General features: G+C 35.2%; 1 protein-coding gene across 1 annotated transcript; it reads right to left on the reverse strand.

Annotated features, from left to right (window-relative positions):
• Window positions 1–1,099: 1,099 nt before the first annotated feature.
• On the reverse strand, window positions 1,100–26,501 carry eif3ba (eukaryotic translation initiation factor 3, subunit Ba). The gene is made up of 19 exons (XM_039775764.1): window positions 26,289–26,501; window positions 22,961–23,153; window positions 21,733–21,852; window positions 19,853–19,910; window positions 18,736–18,864; window positions 18,425–18,582; window positions 18,035–18,166; window positions 16,002–16,068; window positions 15,810–15,856; window positions 15,418–15,628; window positions 13,625–13,697; window positions 12,851–12,973; window positions 12,364–12,442; window positions 11,266–11,404; window positions 8,422–8,547; window positions 5,674–5,751; window positions 2,350–2,458; window positions 1,998–2,112; window positions 1,100–1,560 (listed from the first exon to the last, which is right to left on the reverse strand). The coding sequence occupies exons 1-18, from the start codon at window positions 26,389–26,391 to the stop codon at window positions 2,015–2,017; spliced, it is 2,043 nt and encodes a 680-aa protein (XP_039631698.1). The 5' UTR covers window positions 26,392–26,501; the 3' UTR covers window positions 1,100–1,560; window positions 1,998–2,014.
• Window positions 26,502–26,526: the final 25 nt, after the last annotated feature.

Genomic DNA, 26,526 nt, shown 5'->3' on the forward strand with positions numbered 1-26,526 from the left:
GAATGCGTGTCAGGAGCAGAGAATGTCAGAGAGAGAGAGCGAGAGAGAAAAGCAAACAATCAAAAAATCAATACCTGCTTTTGGGCTTTTAAGTATGCCGAAGCACCCTGATAAAGCAGAATTTTTTAGAGGAGTGTCGGTATCCTCTAGGCAAACAGCCCCTCTGCTCACACCCCCTCCGTCAGGCAGAAAGAGTGAGAGAGACAGAGAAAAGCAAACAATCAAGCACCGTGCAGGAAGCATATCGTATATCATTAAGGAGTTTTAGTTAATACGTAATACATGCTCTGATTGGGTAGCTTCTAAGCCATCCGCCAATAGCGTCCCTTGTATGAAATCAACTGGGCAAACAAACTGAGGAAGCATGTACCATAAATTAAAAGACTCATTGTCCGCAGAAATCCACGAACCAGCGAAAAATCTGTGATATATATTTAGATATGCTTACATTTAAAATCCATGATGCGAGTGAAGCCGCGAAAGTCTAAGCGCGATATAGCGAGGGATCACTGTATTTATGTTTTACATGACATGGCTGTTTAAAGAATTTGAGTTTGTTTTTGGCCATAAAATATTCCCCAAGGGCTGGCACAGTGGTGCAGTGGTAGCGCTGCTGCCTTGCATTTAGGAGACCCAGGTTAACTTCCGGGTCCTCCCTGCGTGGAGTTTGCATGTTCTCCCCGTGTCTGCGTGGGTTTCCTCCCACAGTCCAAAGACATGTAGGTTAGGTGCTTTGGCGTTTCTAAATTGTGCTTGGTGTGTGGGCCCTGTAGTTAGGATAATGGATAGATGGAATATTCCCCAAGCATAACACATAAGAAGTTTATATAATGAAAAGAGGTCTGTTGAACCAAGTCCCACTAATTGTATATTGATAAGGTAACATGAAGGCACGCATGCATGCTTTATCCAAATGTCCGTCAGTCTCTTAAATTTCTCAACACCTCTATCTGCTGCATGCACAATCAACTGGAAATGTAGAACATTTCTAACAGATCTTATCTGGAGCCAAGAGCCCTTTCTTATGCAAACCCTTCTCTGACAGCCATTTAAATTATATTGCATTGCTTTAAGCATTTTTTTAATAAATAAGACAACAGTATTTCCAATTATATTTTATTTTTCCTTTAAAGCACATTTAACAATATTGGATAATCTGAATGGAGGAGGATACAGCCCGTTATAGTGCCGGTGCAGCACGCTAAAATATTGAAAATGAAACCAACAATTGCTTCCAATGATCTTCTGTACAAAATAGTTCTTTATCCATTTGGCATGGATGCAAAAAGAGTCCATTTTAAACAGAAACATAGTGCCTTGTTTGTGATGCACACGTTAAACGTGATAAAAGTTTGTGTATTCAGACAGGTGTGCTGAAGAGCAGGAGGTTCAAGAAGAAGTGATGACTGCAACATGTAAAAGCTCCCTCAGCAGATTAAAGGCACTACGAGGATCTCTGAAAAAGGATTAATGTTGGTACATTGAATTCCAAGTTGATAGTCCAAAAGCAGTTGTTTTATTCACGTGTCACTGAACTCCTCAAAAGATGGAAATGTGGTGCTGTAAAGAAGAGAATAAACATTACTGAACAAACGCGTGCATTTTGTTAATTGTGAGCATACAACTGGGTAACTTGACATAAGGATTAAGTGAGGAGAGTAACTTTTTTACAGACATTTTTCTATTGTTCTTTTGTCATCCAGTGTTGATTACAATAGACATATTGTATCTGAAATTTGTTTATATATGTTTTGCATTAAAAATTTAGATTAAAAAATTTTCTCAGCCCTCACTATAAACCACATATGGCAGCATATAAAAAACAATTTTTTGGAAATATTCCTTTAATCTCTTCTTTTGGACAGAAATATTTTAATTTCCTACAAACCAATTGCCAGAGTTTTTAATTACAATTATAAATACAAGAAATGCAATGTAAAGAAAGTAAACAGTACTTGAACTACTAGTGGAGTTTTCAGTTTTCCTAGAATGATCACCTTTTATGCAAAAAGAATTACTCTCCAAGGGGGATTATTTCTTCAGTTACAAAAAATTCAATAGTTTCCTCCTCCCAGTCATCAATATTGCTGTCAAGCTCATCTGTGTCCACCCCTGAAAGAGAAAATACAATTTTAACTGGCAAAACCATTTATCTGGTAACAATAATACAATGGAGTTCATGTTTATACTATTAGAATGCATAAATAAAAAGTATTCTTTTCCCCCATTTATTCTTTTTTCACACGTTTTAAGTGCTAAACAGGTTCATAGTATGCCAGAACCTATTGCGGCATTATCCAAACACTCTGGACATAATGCTAGTCCACCGCAGTTCTGTACGACTGTTACCTCCACGAAGCTCAAGGCGAAGTGGCTTCTGCTCCCGATATATTCTTTGGGTCTCCTCACGGTATTTGTGGTATTCTTCCAACATAGTACGTCTCTTATCAACCAGTTCCTTTATTAAGACAAAATAACATTTTTACTTTATTTGCAAGAAAGGTAAAACAAACAGCCATAAAGAATACACGTTTCTTAAACATACTGTGACATAGTTCCTCAAAACACTAAATAAAAATTATTTTAAGAGTATACTGCAAACAATAAGGTGAAATGGTTAGCGCTGCTGACCCACAGATCCATTATCCTGGGTTCAAATCTTGCACTTGGTCTTTGTCCATTTGAGGTTTGCATGTTCTCCTTGTGTTAGAATGGAAGTGTCCTTCAACGTCCCAGAACACTTGCCTGTTAGGCTAATTAGCAATTCTAAACCTTCATGTTGCAAGTCTACACAAGCACAAAGATGACACACAAATTCCACGCAGACGGTGACTAACTTGGAATTCGAATCCTAACTTTAGAAGTGGCGACTTCCTCATGTATCCCAAAAACGTACATGTTAGGTTAAATAGTGACTCCATATTGTCAGTATATTCAGTGTGTGTGTGTGTGTGTGTGCGTCCCATGATGGACTGCTGCCTGGATAGGGTCCAGCGCTTCACAATCCCAAACTGGATTATATTTATATCGTAACTAAAATTAATCATTCCTCAAACAGAAAAAGCAGCTGGAAAAGTATAAATGTTTCTTATGAATTTCCTGAAAGCCTAGCTTTCTACATAAAAACAGAGAAATCGGAACAAGATCAAAGGAGGAAAAACATAAACGGCTATTACAAATGTGGGTTACGCAACTCATTTAATCAAATTCAGAAGCTTGAAGACAACTGAAGTGAAACAGCATAAGGAAGTTAGTGCTTGAAAAGCAAACATTCACGTATATGCTGAAGGTCAATTCTCTGCTAGTAAAGTTTGGAATGTGTTCTGCAATTAAATCTTTCTTTACAATGTAATGTACCAGGTTAAATGTGAAATTTGGAATAATTTGTAAATGCATATAATCATAAAAAGGAGGACAGGAGCAAGTTCTAGTCACTCAAGACAACGGTCAAATGAACCCAAAATACAGGAAACAAAACCAAAACAACTATAACACTTAATAAAAATGCTTGTCTTAAATTCTGATTTGTAATTTATGTTAATAAAAATGAATGAGGTAAGCAGCTGATTCCTGTACACTGCTGTTCCTTTTATTGGAACAACAACAACAACATGATGTGGGACTCTGGAGAGTTGTGGCTATCGCTCTTCTCAACAAGTAAACTGTTTAAGGCTCTTCAAACTACTTCCTGAAGGACAATATTTTCTGCAGTTTTTGTTCCAACCAAACTTTTTAATGAGAAGCCATTCCTTGTCAATAACGGACAATAATTTAATGTTTTTTATAATCATCATTTTTATTCTTCCATGTCAGGGGAGTCTTATAGTGTCATTTTTTTCCTTTCTATGGATATCATCCAGATGATCTGGAGCTTGAAGTGGATGAGTAATTCTCAGTAATTCACTTCTCTCTCTCTCTCTTCAGTGTTCTTCCACAATTTTGTATTAAACCAGAAACACAGAGGTTTAATTGTAAATCAGGTAGATGGAGAACTATTGGTTCATTGGTCATTTACTTCTTATTGCTAATTATAAGCAACACATCTTGAGGATTGTTTACTCCCATAAAACCAAGCCAAAAGAATTGTTTCCAACAATAAAAAATGTGGTGTATAATAGAAACGTACACACAACAGTGTCAACATAATCACCGTAGGAAAGGAACATCTAATGTCCACTGCTGCTTTTACAATACAATTCAACAAACTATAATGTACAATAATATACTGTGCAGTCCCCTGCTGATACAGATTTAGTACTCAGGCTTCATGTGAAACATTTTAAAACAGTCACCAGCGCACATAAACATTATCAAACTGATGTTCAAACACTTTTTTGTAATATTTGTTTCTTGCTTGCGCACAATTTTGTTGAACGTTTGCACTAACTTGCACGACTGACATCACCTATTGTATTATGGTAGCCTACCACAGCGCAAGGCATAGTGACACGCACATTTTCACTGACAAAAAAAATGACAGTTCTTGCACTTATAAGACATCTCTCTTGTGCTCCACTTGATGGAAATAATTATGCCTTTTTGCCACACACCACCTGCACTCATAAATTTGCCTGCAAGAATTAATTAGTGGACCAGTACCATCTCTGGGCTGGTTTACCCACTATACCCTGCAGCATCAGGACACAGAAAAATGTCATAGGTTGTCTGCAGCAACAAGCTGCCAGAAACTGCAACAAGCAAATGGTTTACTGTGACTTTTACAACACTACTCAGAACATCAACAACTATTTTCTCCAGCAGGCTATCATTGGTAAAACTGCAAATAGTCAAGATAATCCTAATTAACAGAGATGTTTAGACAAGGATACCCGTAAATGGGCAGCAAGATGGTGCACGATTGTCAGCAGTAGTATGAAACAAAGACCAAACACAAACATAACTGGAAGCTGACAGATTGGAATATACCGAAAAGGTGTCAGTTCCCCTTTCCATGTCAACATCTGATGGACAATTCATATCATCATCAATATCGCTTGACTCAAGCAATGATCAAGTTTCAGTTTATTGTAAAATTAGCTTTACAGCTTTTTATTTGACATTGTGTTTTTTGGTTTAAGGCTCTGCCTCACTTATGAATACTGATGATTTAACATAGTGCAACCATAAAGTAGAAGAAAGCATAGAAATATTCTTGGTTTTCTGCAGCATTATGTTAATTTATTAAGTACTTGGCAGCAGAATACTGTCCCAATAGTTATTAGGGACTAACATTGTAAAGATACGAGTCTGACTCGGGTTTAACTGTATTTATATTAAATTTTGAGCCAGAGTCATACTTGGGGTTAACACCAAAGAGGCTAACAGTACATAATTATTTCAGAAAATGCAGGGATAACAGCGTGTGTAAAATTGTTATCCATCTACTTTCTGTTTTTCTGCAGTTTTTTTTTTTCTGTCCTCCCAGGCCATTGGACCTCACTTTTATTCTATGTAAATTAGTGTTCCTTAATTTTAATTCTTATTTATTTCATCTTTTTTCTTTCTTCATCATGTAAAACACTTTGAGGTACATTATTTGTATGAAATTGTGCTATATAAATAAATGTTGTTGTTCAAAACTTGGCACTATCAGCATTTCCATTTAAACAAAGCCTACTAATTAAGCACAAAACAGGACAGACATTATTTTTATTATTTTTTTTTTTTTTTTACCTTGGAAGCCTTAGATTGACTCAGGCGATCTTTCTGCTCAAAAATTTTGGAATACTTCTTCAGATCCTTCTTGATCATCTATAAAGAGAAAGCAAACATTTTCATGTCTCAGTAATGTTCTAATGTTTACATGCCATGTTTAATCCATGTTTAAAGGATTCTGGTGTACTGGATGCCTTCAAACATTAAATACAAAAAAATTAAGGCACTGTTTTATTTGAATGTTACTGCCAATAAATTATCCCAGAAAGAAACATTCCAGATTCCCCATAGGGCATACAGTTTATTGGTTATCTGGTCAGCCCAGCTGCAGTACTGTTGATACTCATAGTTTGCTTTTTTAGCAGAAGAGCAACTGTTCCAAGACTCTTATCAGGAGGAATTCATTTTTTAAGCTTACACAACAGTGACAGTTTGTCTCCACTTGCATTTATCTTAGCAATTATTAAAGAGGTGCAGAATCAGTAATTGCAAAATTAAAAACACTCTTCAATACTTATTTAAACAGAAAGGACAGTAACGTTAAGGTGCACGTTTAAGGTTAACTTTGGAATGATTCATACAGTACTTCCATGTAAATTTCACGTTACTGATACTGGAGGAAATCATTCTACAGAAGACTGACAATACAATTCAACCAACTATAATGTACAATAATACACTGTACAGTCAAGTGTATCAGTTTTTTTAGCATAAATGAACTACACTAAATGAACTTATTCAGTAACATTTAATAACTAAACGAATTGTGTCAAACAAACAGCATAGATTGAGAGACTTGGTATATATGGCTAGCTTAATGCCACTGTGTATGTTGAAATTTGCAGATCTAGGTATGTATGTATGTGTGTGTGTGTGTGTGTTCATTTCTTTCTCTTCATCACTCAGCATGTGCCTTGAAAAGGCAAACAAGCTATCAACTATTTTTACCTATACATTTCTTTAGTGTATGTGTGCATACATGTTAATGTAAATAAATTATATAACTCAAAAACTACACGTAGAAACATTCTGGAAATCAACAGGACTGGTTCTTTGACTAAATGGAGTAGACTTCCAAAAACCACAGGTTCATTAAACAACTTCTACAGCGGTTTTTGTTAGACACAGGTTTAATGGTCTTTCTATTTATGTATATGGAGATAACTGGAACAAACTGGGCCAAAATCCACAGGTCTGGAGCCTGTAACAAACCAAACATGATACAACTTGTCTGAAAAAAAAAATAGGTCAGTGTTTTGGGAAGTTCTCATTGTACACGGGTTTCCACACATTCTATAAAGTTCTGAACATCATAGAACCAGAACCTGAACTTTATTTGAAGTGAATTCTTGACCCCATCACTAAACTTCCATTAACATGGAAGTAAAATTAAAAGCAAACTTTAAATAAATAACTCACCTAAAGTTAATAGCAAACAGTGAAATAATGAAAAAAGTGCCGTTTCAGTAAAATTTCAGTAAGAACAAAAAAAAAAAAAAAAAGAAAAAAAAACCCACAGCTGTGTGTGCCTGATAAGCATAATAAGTGAAGCTCCCTCTGTGCAGGTCATCTTAAAAACAGGCTTGCAATCCAACATGTATATTATAGCAGACGGTCATTTTAGAAACACACTTCACCATCTACCCCTTGGGTGCCTTCAGTGCTATGCAGAGAAGAAACATAGCCTGCTTGCGCCTTATTCATTAATCTGTAGGCCAGTTAGATGTCTTGAGAAGAGCACAGCCATTTAGAGAGAGCTGCTTTGCCCTTTTTTTTCAGTAAATTACAATGGATTCACTCCTTAAAAACTGAATATAAAGTATATATATATATATATATATATATATATATATATATATATATATATATATATATATATATATATATATATATATATATGCACACACCCCTGGTGCTGTGAGGCGCCTATTATGTAAGCTGGTAGCCCTCAGAAACATGTCTTTTGATTGGGTTGTGACTTTGAGTCTGCCAGATCTCTTTGTATCACAGTTTCTTCCAGTTTCCAGTTGCCTTTGGGTTGTGTACGACACTGTACTCACTGACAATTTGATTCTTTTTACTGTTTCCCTAAATAAAAGGCCTAGACTTCTAAGGGTAATAATGCTCGGTTTAATTTCGTTTGTTAATTACATTTTCTTGCCATTATCACTGGAATACTGTCCAAGTGGTACATCAGAAGGTGTTGTAACACAGGCTGTTGCTTCAAGTCAGACAGAGGGTTTTTAAGTAATCAACAGAATTTGGGATACCTGTGCAAACTGTTCACTTCCAAGATGCAAGGCTTAATTTACTTAAATTGCTGCAGAATATATATAGGTTTAACTTATTAGTTGTTCCTTGAAGAAGGCCCATTTGTAATATTCAGATATTTCCTTTTTTCTCCAGTTTTTGCTAACCTAAACCATAAATTTAAACCTCTGACACTCTGTATTCGATAAACCTTGTAACTTTTGTGTCTTTATATCTAACAATATTAGAATTTTTTAGCAATCTATACATAGTCCTAGAAAAATTGTGTGGAAATCTGTCTCAGATGTCCAAGGCTTAACTGTACAAGGAAAAGAATATAGTTGTTTCTGTATTACAGCAAATTACCTATGAACATGCTGCCACTTCCATAACAAGTTCTACGGTATTTGCAGAAAGTAAGATTTGAAGTTATACTCAATACTCTGTTTAGATGTAAACCTGTCACAATTTTTAACATATCTGCATCCAATTGTGCACAGAACAAAACTGGCTTACCTTTATTTGCTCTGCAGCGAGTAGTGTGGGTGGACGAGGTCTCCACAAAAGTTGACAGAAATGATCCTTGTTGTTTTTTTGAAGAAGACGACCCTGGAAAGTCCACAGCCAGAATGCATTGTCCACCTGAGATTACGGAGAGAAAAAAATAAATAACATAAATAGATACATACACCTAGCTTGCAAGTCCCTACATTGCACTCAGAAAGGAGAAAAGATAGACCAATTGAGTGGTCTTACACAAAGGCTGTAAGATTGAATTTAACGTAATATGTAGTTAACTCAGTTTTAAAAATTACTCCAGGTTGGCATAAATAACCTGCATTTACATTTAAGTCCATAAGTATTTGGATGGTGATGGTGATAATGTTATTGTTACTTTAGTTTTTTACCCAAAAATAATGGCTGTCAGCTTTAACTTCAGGGAATTTACATCTAAATTGGGTTCATAGCTTAGGAATTACAACCCTTTTTACATGTTGTCTCTTTCTTATCACATGACTTAAAATAATTGGACAATTGACTGACAAGCTGTTCCATGGCCAGGTTTGGGCAGTTGTCTCATTATTCCATTAATAAAATAAGCAGACAAAAGGTCTGCAGTTGATTCCAAGCATGAAACTCTCAATATGAGGGCCAAAGAGCTGTCAATGCAAGTAAAGCAGGCCCGCATGAGATTGAGAAAATGAAACAAACCCATCACAGAGATAGCAGAATATATACAGTATATATATTTTCACAGTGAAAAGGTAAAGAAAGCCACCCTCTACAAACTCTTGCCAAGTTAAGGATATTCCCCGAGGAGGAAGATGTATCATTGTAAAAGTCAACAATCATGAATGACTTCATGAAAGTAAATGCATACATTTTACCACACGGTGCAAACCACTGGTAAACCTCAAGAATAGGAATGCCAAATTAGACTTTACCAGAAAACTTCTAAAAATGCCCACTCATTCTTTGGATAGATGAAACTAGGATCAACATGTACCAGAATGATGGGAAATGTATGGCAGAAGGAAAGAACAGCTCATGATCTGAAACATTCCACATCATCTGTGAAACATGGTGGAGGCAATGTTATGGCTTGTAGGGATGATCTGATCAATTGACTTCCAATCCAAATCAGCCAATTTTCACCAAAAAACACTTGATTGGTAAATTGGTCAATGACAAAAAAACGATATTTTCAGCCCCTGCTTTTCTAAGCTTTATGGTAATTTAGTTGTAGTGCTCCGTTACACAAGGTATTATGGAAGTTGATCCAGCACCTCATCTCTATTTTTTTTTTTTTTTTGCAGGAAACTTCCTGCAGAACAAAGAGCAGCGAGTGGAGGCCTGTTTATGGTGATTGGACTATTAGTCTTTACATTAAAGAAAGTTGAGTAATGGGATCAGAGCCCATGCAAAAGGTATAACAATATGGCAAGCTTAGCTGCAATCTCTAAACTTAAAATTTTGCATTAAAATGTGGTGCATAAAATATGAGAAATCAGATAAGACAAGCTTCTCTCCTGTTTAAGGTCCAAAATATCCAGGATTCTTATTCCTTCATTAAATGCACTGCACTTCCAGAAGAGTGGTTATCAGCTATCATACCCATAGAGCCTTCCCCTATAACTCAAAACAATATTAAACCCGTTTACTTTTGTAAGGATGAGTCATGAACTAGTAGGTCTGAATTGTGTGTGTCTCACTATGCATCTGCAGTTCCCAGGACCTCTGACTCACTAAGATCATAAAAAAATAGTCTTGGAATGGGGCTGAAAAAAAAAACCCAAATCACTGGAAAAAGAGTCTAATGTGACAAGGACTTTAGAAAACAATCAGCAGCAAAAATAGAGTAAAGTAACTCTAAGATCAAAACTAATATTATATAGCCTCTTTAGCCAAAGGTGGCATGAACCACTAAATCGTCAGATAAGAATGTGGAAGCAAAGCATCGGCTTTCACTCCAGTAAAACTCTTATACTCATGCTCTCTCTCTCTCTCTCTCTCCCAATGCCATTTTAAAGACCATTTTCTGTGTTCACCAAGGTTGGCCAGTTTCCACTGCGCAACATTTAATGTGCAAGGTTTGCACAGATTAACTAGAACATTGAATACAAAGTAGTGCCATAGAAAGCAATGGAATTTAAACAGCACACACCTCATATGGACACTGGCACTGATGTGGACATGCACACAAATAATAGCATTAAACACAAAAGACTTCAAAAATAATATTTGCTTCTAAATGATAGTGAAACATTTAATGCAGCTATAGATGGGTAACATTTTGTATTGTATTTTTCTCCAATATGTTAGAATCAATAAAATTAGCCTGTAAGAGTGTATTCAGATTTTTGCACTTTTTTGTCAATTGAGTTTTACTCTAATTTCAGTCTAACTCTAAATTAGGACCCAGCTTTTTATCTTTGCAGATTTTGTTTACTTTCTAAGCCTTTAAAAGGTAATCTTCTGTAATTACTGCTGTTCTTATAATTATCACAAATAAGTTCTACAGAGATCACCTACAAGTTTTCATATAAAGGACTTTAAACTGTTTCACTGTTAAAAATCAGAAACAAAATATCAGATCTTTTATGAAAGAAACAATTAATAGGAAACTACACTTACATTTTTTTTATACCTCCTCTTATTTTACTTCCTACGTATGATGGGCTACACATAATGTGAATGTTCACATAAATGTCAATAAATATAAAGTGCAATTTCATGTTTAAGAAATTGAACATCAAAAGCATTTATATAAAAATGTTAAAGGATATAACATTACATAAGATTAATACTTGGCACGATGCACATGTTTACAGTCAAAAGTCTTGGAATTGACCAAAATACCTTATGACTCCACCAAGACACTGATGTGACCACATATCGTCCTGTGGGATCCCATTCCACATCTGAAGCCATGTAATGCTCTGCAATATTCATCATTGTGCAATCAGAAGTGTCAACAAATGCTAAGGCACCATTCATGCTAAAACAGAATGAAAAAGAATTAGAGGTTGCTTATCTTTCCTTTGAAAGTGTAAAAGTTATAAAGAAAATAAATACATCCTACAAATTATAAAATAAAGAACAAGAGAAGACGTTTAATTTGTACAAGTTAATAACACCTGCTTGGTTCATCGTAACACTTCCCTTTTCATGACAATGCCTAGCAAAGCACTCATGTATAAAAAGTAAAAGCTGCTAAAATTACTTAACTTATACTTATATGTATGTTTATATATTATAATATTGTAAGCCTGCATAAAAAGCACATGCTGAATTAGGTGTTTTGCAATACTAAAACCAGCTCTACTACACTGTTTATCTCTATATAATAATTAAAAAAATGTGTCAGTAAGTTTTAGCTTAACTTGGAACATAGGCAAAGTTTTGTCCACCTTCAAAGAATTTGGTGGCCATAAACACACAAAAGCAAAAGAAAAACAAAGTGACATGCACTATATTAGCATGTCAGGTTAAGAAAATACCACATAAACACACACACCCAACATCGAAAACTGGATGATGGTGCATGCCTAAGTAAGGTCATTTACCTGAAAGTATGTCATGAATATTCTTAAGCCAGTGAACTTCATATGCTTCAAAATATTACTATGTTTAAGTTTCTTTGGATATTTAAATGGATATCAGAGCTCAGGGGAGAAAAGCAAGACACTGACCTGCGTGCATGACAGAAAAGCATGTGCTGTGCTCCAACAGTTCACTATAATTTTGTTGCCGTCAGCCTGATCAAAGTGGGCTACTCTGGCATCAGATGGGACTGTGATATATTATATTTGAGCCTTTATTAAAATCAGTTTCAGATCATTTTTTATTTGGCTTTTAAGCTTATTTAAAATTTACAAAGGGTGTCCACACCAGGAACACAAAACGTCATGCAACCTAGTTAATGATGTCTGCAGCATAAAAAGGCAACTTGCTTACCTTCGAAGACCAGCTAACACCAAAAACTGTCCCTGTGGACTCCAGAAAATGCTGTTTGCTTGCTGTTTATCAAACATTTCTTAAAAAAAAAAAATAAAGAATTACCTTGCTAGAAGATGCACATAATACAAGCAGAATGATAATCAATTGGTTAAAGTATAGCAAATAATTAAATAAAAAGAAAAACTTATTTTAGGCGATTCTATCAGACTGAAACAATAATTTAAAACCACATTTCAAAGCAAACATTTTTACTAAAAATCTAAAGAAGTTGAATGCTTAATACCTGTGATAAAACTACCAATATTAAAACTATTATTAATACCACTACAGTAAAACCCATTATTAAAACTATATCAATACTATATTACTTCTGATGTGTTCATTAAAAGTACAAACACAATCATTCATGACATCTTTTGAATTAAATTCAAGAAATTAAAACATCTGAATATTTTTATTTATTTAGAAATCTTAATTAACTTACTTATGAGTTCAATTTTTCCATTATTCTTAACATGGTAAAATGATACATTTATTCTTGGAGATTCACCGTGCAGAACAGCAAATTTACTGCCATTGGGCTCCCAAGCAAAAGCTATGATACCCTCTGTAAGATAAATCAAAAATGAAAAAGCTAGTAAAAGAATTCAACAATAGAACAAAGAACATACTCATTTTTGACTTTGAACCACTAGGGCTAACATAGCCATGCCATGTATCAAACATTATATTATCTTTCTTAGCCCACAGTTTGGTTTTTGAGTAAATTATCTCTCCTCAACTTATTTTAGAATAATGTTATCACCAGAATCACTAATTTTCTTTTTTTATTATGGACACTGATTCGTGAAGCATTTTAATAATTAATACTGCTTTTATCTGTAACCCTTCTTTCTTAAACTTCAACAGAAACCATACAGAAACACAACATTAAAAACTAAAAATACACAATATATACTGTATTATAAAATCTAAAAATTGAAATCAAAGAAATCGTGCTGTGCTGCTTCATTCACATCGTAGTCATCATGTATCTAGATGATGAGGATCAGAACAAATCTAATGGTTTATCCAAATCACAAGCAATATGACTGCTTTCTAAAGTAATGTTTGTGCAAATGAAACACTGGACATGAATTAGCAATTGAGTGGTAAGTAAAAAGGAAACAGATGTCAACATTTTTCTATAATGTATATGCATGTATCAAAGCATCAAAAAAGATAGGGCCAGGAATATTTAAAAAAGAATAAAATTTACCTTTCATTTCAACCACATCTACAGGAACTTGTTTTTCTCGCATTCTGAATATTTCAAAATTGGTCACAACACCCTAAAAATAGAATAAAAGACATTTGCCATGAGAAAAATGTTAACAAAAAAGAAATCTTAAGGAAAACAATGTGTTCCTGCATATTCTAGTTATTAACCATTTCAATAGTTTACAATGTACAATGCAAAATTGCATTAATCCAAAAATGTGCAAGTGTAGTTGCGGAGATATTTTGCATACAGTAGCATGCACATGTTTGGGCACCCTTGCTTAAAATGTTTGTTACTGTGAATAGTTAAGCGAGCAGAAGATGAACTGATCACCAAAAGGCATTTTAAGCAAGATTAGTGTACTGCTTTTGTTTTTTACCATTGTACAGTGAAAAAAGGAAAGGATTACCATGCCATAGTTTGGGCACCCTTAGATATTTGAGGTCTGGGAAAACTTTTACCAAGGTCTCAGGCCTTATTTAGCTGGTTAGGGCTATGGCTTGTTCACAGTCATCGTTTTGCAAAGCTGTATGAATTCTCAGACTCCTCAAACATTGTCCCAACAATCAGCAGCCATGGACTCCACTAAGCAGCTGCCTAGCAGCAAATAAAATAACTGATGCTTACCAAGCAGGAGAATGCTACAAGAAGATAGCAAAGCCTTTTCAGGTAGCAGTTTCCTCAGTTCCTAATGTTCTTAAGAAATGGTAGTTAACAGAATGATGGAGGTTGAGTTGAGGTCTGACAGACCTAGAAAACAGTCTGAAAGAACTGCTTGTTGGATTGTTAGAAAGGCAAATAAAAACCCTGTTTGACTGCAAAAGCCCTTCAGGAAGATTTACCAGACTCTGGAATGGTGGTACACTCTTCTACTATGCAGCAGCACCTGAACAAACATGAACTTCATGGTAGAGTCAGCAGAAGAAAACCTTTTCCTGCATACTAGCCACAAAAGTTAGTGCCTGAAGTTTGCAAATGAACATTTAAACACACCTGATGCATTTTTGGAAACAAACCCTGTGGTCCAATGAAGTCAAAATAGAACTTTTTGGCCACAATAGGCAAAGGTATGTTTGGAGAAAAAAGGGTAGGGGTTGATTGATCATGCTTTAGACTTTTGTTGCAGCCAGTGGTTAAGGGAATATGTCACTAGAGAGAAGAATGGATTCAACTAGATACCACTAAATTCTGAAAGCAAACACCACACCATCTATAAAAAAGATGAAGCTGAAGAGGATGGATCCTACAACAAGATAATTATCTGAAACACACCTCAAAGTCTACAAGGAAATACCTCAAGAAGCACAAGCCGACAGTTTTGCATTGGCCATCAATGTCCCCCGACCTAAACATCATTAAAAATCCGTGAATAGATCCCAAAAGAGCAGTGCAAACAAGATTACCCAAGAATCTTGCAGAATTAGAAGCCTTTTGCAAGGATGAATGGACGAAAATACCCCCAGATAAAAACTGAAAGACTGGCTGGCTACAAAAAGGGTTTATAAGCTGTGATACTTGCCTAAGGGGGTGTTACTAATTACTGATCATGTCAGGTGCCCAAACTTTTGCTTCAAGCCCTTTTCATTTTTTAGTGTTTTGTACCTGTGAATGATGGAAATTAAAATGTATTCTTGCTTAAAATATTAAAGAAATGTGTCATCTTTAACTTTATGCCTTTTGGTGATCAGTTCATCTTCTTCTCACTCAACTATTTACAGTAACAAGATGTTTTAAGTAAGGTTGCCCAAACTTTTGTATGCCATTTTAAGTAGTAAGTTATATATGCTTACCTGGGTTCCCTTAGGGGTCCTGTCTACTTTAACACATAGATAGTCCCCATTCTTTTGCCAATGCAGTTTGCAGTCAACTACATTAAACAGGTTTCTGACTCTGATCTCTTGTCTTGATGGCAGCTGCATTAAAGTTACTCTTGCTGGAATATCCTTGTCTTCAGGCACCCAGAAAGCAATTATGTTATCGCCAGGAGACCAAGAAAAATCCCTTGAAATAAAATTTTTATTATTACAGCATGGCATAACTGGATATAACTTATATGAAATACTATTGATATTTTTTATAGAAATTTACAAAGCATTCTCAAGCCCATAAGTTTAATTCAGGGCCAAGGGAGGTCAGAGCCCAAACTTACTGAAAATAAATAAAGATCAAAATTTTCACTTACTTTATCCCTGTGATTTTTAAACTTTTCTTGTCCAACAATCCCATTGACTGAAAGAAAAAAAAAGAAAACTGATTTGTAATTATTAACAAGCACCAATAACTCACCAGGCAAAGGTCCATAAAATAATTTCTACATCAGGCTCACATGCTACAAGAATTAATTACACAATTCACTAATACACATTTTTCTTACTGGTGTCTCATAAATACTGAGTGTGTCTTGTGTCATTCTTGCAAAGAATTTTCCATCTTGACTCCACCTAAAATGAAAATGGTTGTGTTAATTACGGTCAGATATAAGTGGTTTCAATCTGTCACAATGAATAAGAAGCACACTCTCACACACTAAATCAATCATAAAACATGCTCAAAACTAACTTCTTATTCTACTAACAACAATTACACCTTATAATTGGACAATTTAACTGTGCAAAGACAGCTTGCATCAGTTGAATCGTATAACTTACTTATTCTGATATGGCAAGTGGAGAGCCACACAACTTAGAATGTCATTTTCTAATAGACAAATAAATACTGTTCAGTTTACAGTATGATTTTAATGTGCAGCTGGTTTGCTAGCTTTATTAAAAATCTGAGAGTCCACCACATAATCAAAAAAAATAAAATAAAACAAAACAGCACTCTACACTGCTTACCATTAATTTGAATAAAACGTCTAACTTGTACAGTGCACTTTTGCTGTAAAGGAAGAATGTCCAATGAACAGTTTCTTGACATATTAGGGAAAGATTAGGTTGGAGAATTGAACCTTCTGCAGGAACACCCAAGGTGGTACAGCTTTATATATTATGCAAGGAAACTGAAGGTTGGTGGCAGAGAATAAGCTTTTAGCTGCATGAAACATTACTATGACACTGTCACTGCTTACAAAATAAGCAAATAAAATCCTTTTCAGAATTGTATTAAATTGTAGTATATATTTTATAGGCTGGTTAGTATAGTGCTACCACTACATGAATCATGATGTTGCTTATGTGATCTTTGCATAGGTGTTCTTCCAGGTCCTCCACTTTTCAATTCATATGCCAAGACAAGCAAGTACGACGAGCTGTGGATTCCAATTTGTCCCCGTATGTGTGGGTATGTGCATGAATGAATCCTGTCCTAGGCTGCTTCCTTGCATTGAGACAGGCTCTGGCTCCACCATGAGCCAGAATTGGATTAAACAGTTTTTAGAATTTGACATATTTCTTGAATTTACTGACATATAAAGCACTGAAAAAACAGTAATCTTTATGATCTGCCCAGTAGTGCTAGACTACTGAAATTGTTCTGTATTAAAGTAGTCTAATATGTCCTATTAGCATTGAACTAGGTGTTTCACTATATGTTTCAAGAAGAAAGATATTGAAAGGATCATTGTAAGGAAATAATACAACATATGCCCACCTCAAGAAAACATTTCATCAATCTTGGTAATATTCTTTTTACTGGCATAAAATGTTATATGATGTTGTTAATTAAGGCTCAAAACGAAATATAGACAGGCCTGACTATGTGGTAAAAAGTACTCAAAAATTACTTCAAACAAAACATATATACTGTGCATCAGTGTCAAATTACAGCTTTTTAGTATCTTACAACCAAGAGTGATGTGGCACTCACTGATCCCTATGGATGACTTTTTACTTAGTTTACTTACTGTTCACTTAAATCATTTGTATTTCAGCATCTAACACTCAGTCAATGATTTCTGTATTACACCTTTGTCACAAAATGCATTCTTAATAACTACATTTCTTATAATTAATACAGTTATGGACAACTTTTAAAAGAAAAAGTAAACTATAGTGTAAAGAAAAACATCCTCACCTAGTGCTTTAAGTACCAGCCTCTTATTAGCATTAAATACCATTTACTGATGCTGTATTATACTAATACAACTTTTTCTGAAGTTGTATTGATGAAGAACCAACCACTATTTAAATTAATTAATGAATTAATTCTCTTCTCATTCATTAGTGTTGCTTCATCCTTAAAGGAATTCTTATATTTGAGTTAGCACTAACAAAAACATCTTTTACTTGAGTCTTCAGACTTCTTTACAATATTTTTTACATACAGAATGACGGAATTTCGGAGCAAAGTAAACATAATAATAGCTATTAAAAAAATTAAACAAATTTTGATAAATATCAAAGATTACTTTTCAGTGACATACAGCAAGTTTTCAGCCTACTGAATCTGACCATTCATTACACTCACTTGAAGATTGGCCAATGTGCAGAACTTTCACAATGGAAGCCTCTTTTCTTTTGTCCAGTCAAAACATCCCAGATAATGATAGCCTGAGGATCATCCTTTGTGTCCATCAGTGGACTAAACGTGACCAGGTATCTAGGATTTGAAATAGGCAAAACAGGAATAAGATTATGTTTAAAAATCGAGATAAAATATCTGCACATTTGAATTCAGTTTAAAAGGTAAACAAAACTAATTATTACTATTATTCATAATTCAATTACTCAGATTTAAATAGTTAACATAATATCTACATTTTTAACAGCGTGGAGGTACATGCATGTGCACTTTCATCAAAGGCCATCTAGTATAAACACATAATCTACTACACTACAGTAAGATCAAACACTGTACCTTTCACAAGGTGAGAAATCAATCAACTGGACTCCTTGATGACTGAATCTTTGGATTTGTTTGAATTTTTCTCCTCCCCACAGCGCAATACCCCTCTGATGGAATGTGGCAAGATAGGTACCTTTAGGAGACCACCGTACATATGTCTCTGTCCACCGCTATATAAAAGAAAAAGAATGTGACCGAAAGACTACCAGTAGATTATCCAATAGCATTATATATTGGTATTGTAAATAAAAAATACAAAACCATAAAAAAAAGTATGAAAATTTTATAGAAAATGACAATATAGCTTTTTATAAACCACTTACCGCTCGCTCCTCAATTGTAATTGGCTCTTTAACATCATTGGCATAAATGCCTGTACGTTCTCCAGATTCAAAGATCACACTGTACTGATCTCTGCAATCGGAGTCTTCCAACCAATGACGAACATTACCCTTGAAAATGGAAAGAACCAAAAAGCTGTAAAGACTGATCACCCTGCCACAAAAGAAGATAAAACTTCCAACAGCATTCTTTACTCGGGCTTTAGGGAGCATACTGTGTGATTTTTTTTTTCTTTTTTTTAAATTTAATCTACATGTCTAACTATTTGTGACACCCCCTAAGCATGTCACTTTCCTTTCCCATGCTTCTGACTGTTTAAAAAATGTAAACCATTTTAATACAACAATGTTAAGTTTGTTAAGATTGCTATTTGGCATAAATACATTCCATGTGTGTTTTGTGTCTACAACAATTTGGGTAAATGTAGGATGACTGGAAATGAGAGGCAAGAAATGTTGAACACATAACTAGAACAGAATCTTACAATAATAATGACAAAATGCTGACATGAAGTGTATAATTTGTGAAGACTTAAGTCCAAATATCAAATAAACACTTTCACAAAATGTGTAACAAAACAAGTGCGCTTTTATTCAAGACTATAACCAAAGAAAAAGAAATAATTCAATTTGCAATGGTGCTGTCAATGAGTAAAAACCCAAGTCCAAATATCAATTTACACCAAACTGACATGTCTGCTCAGATGTAGATGTAAGAACTGCTGACTTCCAATCAAAAGTTTGTGGGTTCAAGCCCGGATTCTCCCAATTTTGAGTAATGAGCTGCTATTATTACTATTTTCTAGTGTTAAGGATTGTGGCAGGAGGTTCTCCTGCAACAGTTCAACACTCCATCCTAAAGTACATGTTTTCAAGTCATACTATGTTCTGAAAATAAGACAACAATCGAGCAATAAAAAGCAGTACCCCCCCCCCACCTCAAAACTTACCAATGAACAGTGGAAAACTTAAAAAAAAAAAAAAAAAAAACTAATTACCACCATTTAGAGAATAAAATGTTTCACTTCGTACCTCAAAAGTATACAGATAATAAGACATTATAAAGAAAATAAAGAGTAGAAAGAATTTCTGTACTTACAAAATCTTTAAATGGTTGTTTTTCTGGTGTTTCCCACTCATCACTTATAGTGATGTATCTAAAAAAAAAAAAAAAGTCCAAATTCTCAGGGTTTTTTCCCCCGCATTCACACATGTTCACAGACAGTTAAAAAAAAAAAATGAAAATATACATATCCGTCCATTTTCTAAATAAATAAGCTTTGTTCATTATGGCATCACAATAAGACAGAGACAACACTGATGGTATCAAGCACAAAAGAAGCACCAATCAGGAAACTAACACATTTATTCATAACAGAGAATTTGGAGTAGCCAATTAGCCAAATAAATACTGTAGGCATTTAGGAATAAACCTGATTAAATATAAAGACAAACCGGCAGAGAAGGAATATGAAACCTTCACACAGACAACAACCAAGCAAAGGACTCCATTCAGGTCTAAGGAGTTGTGAGGCAGGAGTCCTAAGACTATGCCACAATGCCAAATATAACATCTTGTATATGCTTTGAAAGTTGGCCTCACCTAAATATATTTTAGAAAAAACTTCCAAATTTATTATGGTTCATTTAAAGTGCATGCTTATGCAAATGTCAAATGGTTTCATATTTATTATTTTGTATTTGTAATTTTGTACAAGTGTGCTAAGCCTTGTTTTAGAGAACATTTCCATTTAAGAATAAACTGAACAGAAATTTAATTCAATAGTATATAATAGTAAGTGACACACTAATGAAGTAAGTTACCGTAAATAATTAAAAATGCTACTGACAATAATTATTCTTGAACTACTGCAAAAACAAAACTGGATACTGATGGATGTTAATCAGAATCTTTTTAAGATCAATATTACAACCTTATATAGTAGGAATGGAATTACTGAATATTCAACTGTCCATATACCATTACTATATTTTAGCCAAGAAAGAAGTCAGTGGGTGTGCTGCACATGAAAGCTGTAGTCATTTGTGATATTGATCTAAGAACATAGCTGTGTGTATCAGACACAGCATTATCTTAAAAGTCTGGGTAGCCAAAAAAAAAATAAATATATAACTGCATTTTACATACGCTGAAAGACTGCAAGGATACAATGACTGCATTGCCAATGCAAATCCCACATTTCCATACATGCAGACTCCACCAAAAGTCCTTAAAGGCCTAGGATTAGTCCATCCCATTGCACATGTTGCACAGGTAGAGCTAGCACTGAGCATAACAGTAAAACACCTGACCCACATTTAATAAGAGTGTGATTTACAGTGTATGAAATTCACTACGACACAGGTAACAATCCCTCAATTGCTATTTAAATTTGTTATATTGTTCTGTACTTTTATACAACAGTAAACTCATTTTTTTTCCACCTTTTTTTTTTCTTCAAATTTTGTATACCTTCTGGCTAACATTTATTAAGTAGTCAAGTCAGTGAACAGTTTTTAGTAGCAACCAATTTAAAAGTAATCTGTGCTAAATTTGTTTTAGTAGGACATGCTGAAGATAATTCTGAATAATGAACTGAACTATTTGAATCTTTCTAGAAAACAGAGCGAAAGATTGCAGCCTATCCAATTTTAAAATATTTTTCACAGATTGTAGTTTGGATTAAACGCAATTACAGTGAATTCAGTACAGAAAAACGTTTAAAGCAGACCACCAGAATATATTTGCTTTGAAACTGTATTCATTTCCTACGTACCTTAATATTTTACTAGACAATTTATATTTGCTTGTTTTTAACTTAAATTGAATTAACTACAAATTTTTATTTAAAGCTCAATGTGGCCCTCAAAAGAATGACAAACGTAGAAAAGTGTATATATATTTAAATCATTAGTAAATAGTAGAAAAGTGTATATACATTTAAATCATTAGTAAATAAACTGTTCATTGGAACTTACTTGTCAAAATCGGTGAAGACATTGACCCTGAAAGTATGTTGTTTGTCTAGCTTGTACCCATCTGCATTTTTCACAGCTTCAAGAGCATTCGCAGGAGATGCATACTCCAGAAAAATATACCTACACAACGGATAGATAACATCAAACCAATCCAAAATATACACTCCACATGCACCAAAATCTATGTATATGACAAATATATTACTATAAAATATACTATTAATTTCTGTAAAAATATTACTTTTTTGGTATAACAAAAAATGAACCTGACCAAAGATCCCTTTTTGTAAAACACAGAGTTGTTGGATTCAAAACTTTCCAATAAGAAGAATAAATCTGAGCACCTTCACCTTTTAACATACATCAATTCATAAAAAAACATTTTGTTTGTGAAAAGTAAAATCATTTCAAAAAAATAAGTCAGTTATATTTAGGAGCAATGACCCACACTTCTCGGAATATATGAACCATTTCTCAAAAAAATACCTTAATATGGTGCAAGTATGTAGTATTTTGTAAGATACGTATCTTGCAAAGATACAGTCACTACATATACAGTACACTAATGTTATGCAAAGACAATGGCAATTTTAAAACACTTCTACAATCTAGCCTATTCTGTGGCTCAATCCATAAAGGTACACCCTGGTGGTGGTGGTGTAACGGTACAGAGAATGTTTTCTTGGATCACATCAGGCTTCTTAATATCAACTGGGTGTCATTTGAATGCCACAGAGAACCTAAACATTGCTCCCGACAACGAGCTTCCTATTATAGCTACACTCTACCTCTTTTTAAATGGATTTTTCCAGCAGAATCATGTACTATGTCAGAAAGCATTGATCATCCCAAGGCAGTTGCATGCATGCATACGACAGTATCTTTAATTGAGCCTAACTGCCTGCATAGTGTCCAGATCAAAATTGAAAAAGTGCATCTTTGGGATGAGATAAAACAGGCAACATGACTGTGAGGCCAAAAAAAGCCCAACAATGTTTCTGCCACTTCAGTGGCTCCATGTTTTAAAGTAGTCTGGTTGTTCTGGAGACAAATGGGGGTTCCACCAAGTACTACTTTAGTGCAACTTTAATATGGCAAGTTTTGATTCTAGTCAGTTTTGAATACACAACTACTTTATTGCACTTCTTCAGCAACTTGGCCACAATCATATACCTGAGACAAAAATATTTGATAAAAGATTATTAAAATTTTCATCAGATATACTAACCCCTTAGTTTTCCCATCAAACTCCGGGTAATATTCATTGGTGATTTTCCCAAATTTTGAGAAGATTTTATGAATGACATTTTTCAACTTCTCTAATCGTTCTGGTCCAACTTGAGGGACGTTGTCGACTACAATCACCGAGTCTATTCCATCAGCCTCCTGGGGTCTTTCTCTTAAAATATCCTCCAACAGTTCTAAATTGTCCAAAAAATTAAAGAAAAAAAATTAGGACTCACAAGGAAATGTGTCTATAAGCACTGTACAATTCGTAATAGAATAGTATCAAGGCTTCTTAAACTATTACGCAAGCGACATATCAGTAGGCTTTCAGTAAAATAAACAGTTTTTAGTGAAAGTATTTTCTTGTTTTATTTCTCACATCTTTTTTTTTTGATAATCAGCAACAAGCTCAGAGATGTTTGCTAATTATTTTGCCTTGAACGTGATCTTTATTCAAAGGAAACCTACTTCAAGAGGTTATTCCACATTATTATACAAGTTATAGTCCTCATGCAACATGGGAATGTAAAAAGATCCTTCTTAAGATGAAAAGTGTGAAACAGTGCAGTGACTTGCAAAAGGCATAGAAACAACAGACACAAAAACTGAAGAGAGACCATTGAACTGTGAAACGTTCTGCAAGTGATTCAGATCACAGACAAATTTGATCAGAAAAAGGCTGCCTTTTTTGTGCCTGAGGGTGAAAATGACCTCCACAAAATATATGGAGCCCATAACTGACCATTTCCTGCCATAGTATAAGAAGAACTGTGCCTTCCAGCTTTATTTATTTATTTTTTTTTAATTTCACCTTATACAGTTTCCTGTATTAGGAATTTGTTAGTTTTCGCATATCCCTTGGGGTTAGAGCGCAGGGTCAGCCATTGTACAGAGCTCCTGGAAAACATGCAGATAAGGGGCCTTCCTCAAGGGCCCGGCAGAGTTGGATCTCTTTTGTTAGTTACAAGGCCCAGCACAGATCTGTAGCCTCAGAGCTACCACTCCATGTAGGACAACACACCATCTTGTGCTGCACATAACACCACTGACTTCTTGGTTGCTATGGACATAAATGGAGGGGAAAAAAAAACATATGACCACCATCATCTACTGACTTCAACCCTATTCAGAACCTGTGGAGAATCCTTAAAAGGAAGCAGTATACCTCAAAAGCAGCAGCTCTAGGGGGTACAACTAGCATCCTCAAATGAAATACTGGCAGAAACTATACACAGACTTATAAGCTCAACAGATGAGGGTTGGCAAAAATCATATTAAAGAACTCTGCGTATGTGTGTGTGTGTGTATAAATATGTACACACATACATGACATTCGTATTCTGAATCACAATCTGACTGTATGGGTGGTTACCTACCAGGTAAAGCTTGTGGTTGGTCTGCAAGTCAGCAAACATCCGCCAAGGTGCCCTCTTTCAGTTGCGAGAAGCAGATCACATAATGGCTGAATAGTTTACTGTCAAATAATGCAAAGACTTGCAGACCAACCAGACTTGCAGACCAACCACAAACGTTACCTGGTAGGTAACCATCCATACAATCAGATTGTGATTCAGACTACGAATGCCATGAATGTAATTACCCCGATCTACATGCTGTCAAATAAATGAACCACATGCCGTGGTGCAACGTAAAGAGGCACTGGGTCCCTTATTGAAGGCAGAATGGATAGTAAGAAGTATATCCAGATTTGGAAGAAAACCTTCAAATGTCAGCCATGAAATTGGGACTCAGACGACGCCACCACTTTCAGTACAATGGTCTGAAACACTGTGCAAAAGTAACCAAAGCATGGTTTGACAAAAAGAAGATCCTGGTTTTGCAGTAGCCTAGCCAGAGGCCGGATATGAATCGGATTGAAAATTTGTGGCATGATCTCAAAATAGCAGTTCACAAATGAAAGCTTTCAAACATTGCCAAGTTGGAGCAGTTCTGCAAGGAAGAATGGGAAAAATTGCCTCCATATAGATGTACTAAGTTTGTAGATAGCTATCCAAAGCGACTGCAAGCAGTTATTGCCGCAAAGGGTGGTGCTACCAAGTATGACTGTGTGTCATGTGAAGGGGTCAATTACTTTTTCAACAGCATTTTTCACAACATGACTGTCAAATTTGCATTTGTTTAGTTCACCAAGCTCTAAATGTTTCAAAATATGTACACAGAGAAATAAAAGTTCACTGTGACACTCTGCATTTGTGATTTTTATAGGTTGCAAGATGGAAATACGATGGCGTTAGAGAGGGGGCTGAATACTTTTTCAACCCAGTGTATGTAAGTATACATATACACACAACACATACATATACACACACACACACATATATATATATGTATATATTAATAAGTAACTTGATCTGAAAATGTTTTGAATTGCATTTTATTTTTGAAAACATTATCTCTTCATGCAGCAAACAGATGTTGGTTTCAAATTCATTCTGATCCACTGAATGTTTCCAAACTGTATTTTGCATAGTAATATGGAATAATGTATTTGGTGCTCTGTTAAAATACTACAAACAGCTGTTCTCATTATCAGTACTTTTGATAGTAATAATATCCACTTACTATTTAGGAAAAACAAAAATAGCATGTGCATAATCATTTGGAACACCGTGTAAATCCATTCGTAAGAATGGTCCAAAGTTAATTTTGCATTAAAAGAAGCTTTTAAACGCAAGATGGGATGCAGGGTTTTATTTCCCAGTACGCGGCCAATCCTCGTTTACCCAAAGCACCTTACCGTACAAACGTAAAATGAAAACATCTGCTGGTATTTCAAGCCAACTGACAAACACCCCCGGCTTGTCAGCAACCTGCATTGGAGTAAGTTGGTTAAAGAATAGACAGACGGGTGGATGGATGTTTCCAAACACAATGGTTTCTAAAAGTAATCGTCATGACATGAGGTTGATGAACTGAGGCAATCTCTATCTGGACATGATACAGAATTAACAGTACGGTCTGGCAATTAAGCTATTCAGTAACATTATGCAACTGTGGCCTTCCTTTATTTTATTCATTTAAGATTCATTAGTAACGCCGGACAATGATCATTTTGCTGATGGGATGCACACAGGAGCGTAGCATTACCTCTCTAAACTCAAGCGCCCCCTATAAAACCAAGCAAGCTCGGCCTAAATTATTATGCCGTCAAATTTGTGCCCCCAAGTGACAAGGCGATGTGCTCTCTGAATTTTCCACATGTAACATCATTCCGAATATATCATACGTTCTCACATATTAGTTTTAATACATTTCTTGTCGCAGCCTTGCATCCTTTCACATTTACCAGGCCGCAGCGCTTCCCATACCTTGGTCACTTATGTCATCTACAAAATCTTCGGGGTCGCTGAAAGAAGGTTCATCACCTTCCTCGAAATCGGCTTCGGCCGCCATATTCTCTGTATGGATCATCTACCTCGCAATTCGCCTCACCGTTGCTTCAGATAAAGAATCGCGAAGAAATAAAACGGTAAATTCGTTAGCAGGCCATGTGCGCGACACCCGGCGCCCAGCTAGACTAAGCTGGGAAAAGGACTGGACCTCTTC

The sequence above is a fragment of the Polypterus senegalus genome, chromosome 13, assembly GCF_016835505.1.
Source record: "Polypterus senegalus isolate Bchr_013 chromosome 13, ASM1683550v1, whole genome shotgun sequence".
Classification (NCBI taxonomy): Eukaryota; Metazoa; Chordata; class Cladistia; order Polypteriformes; family Polypteridae; genus Polypterus; species Polypterus senegalus.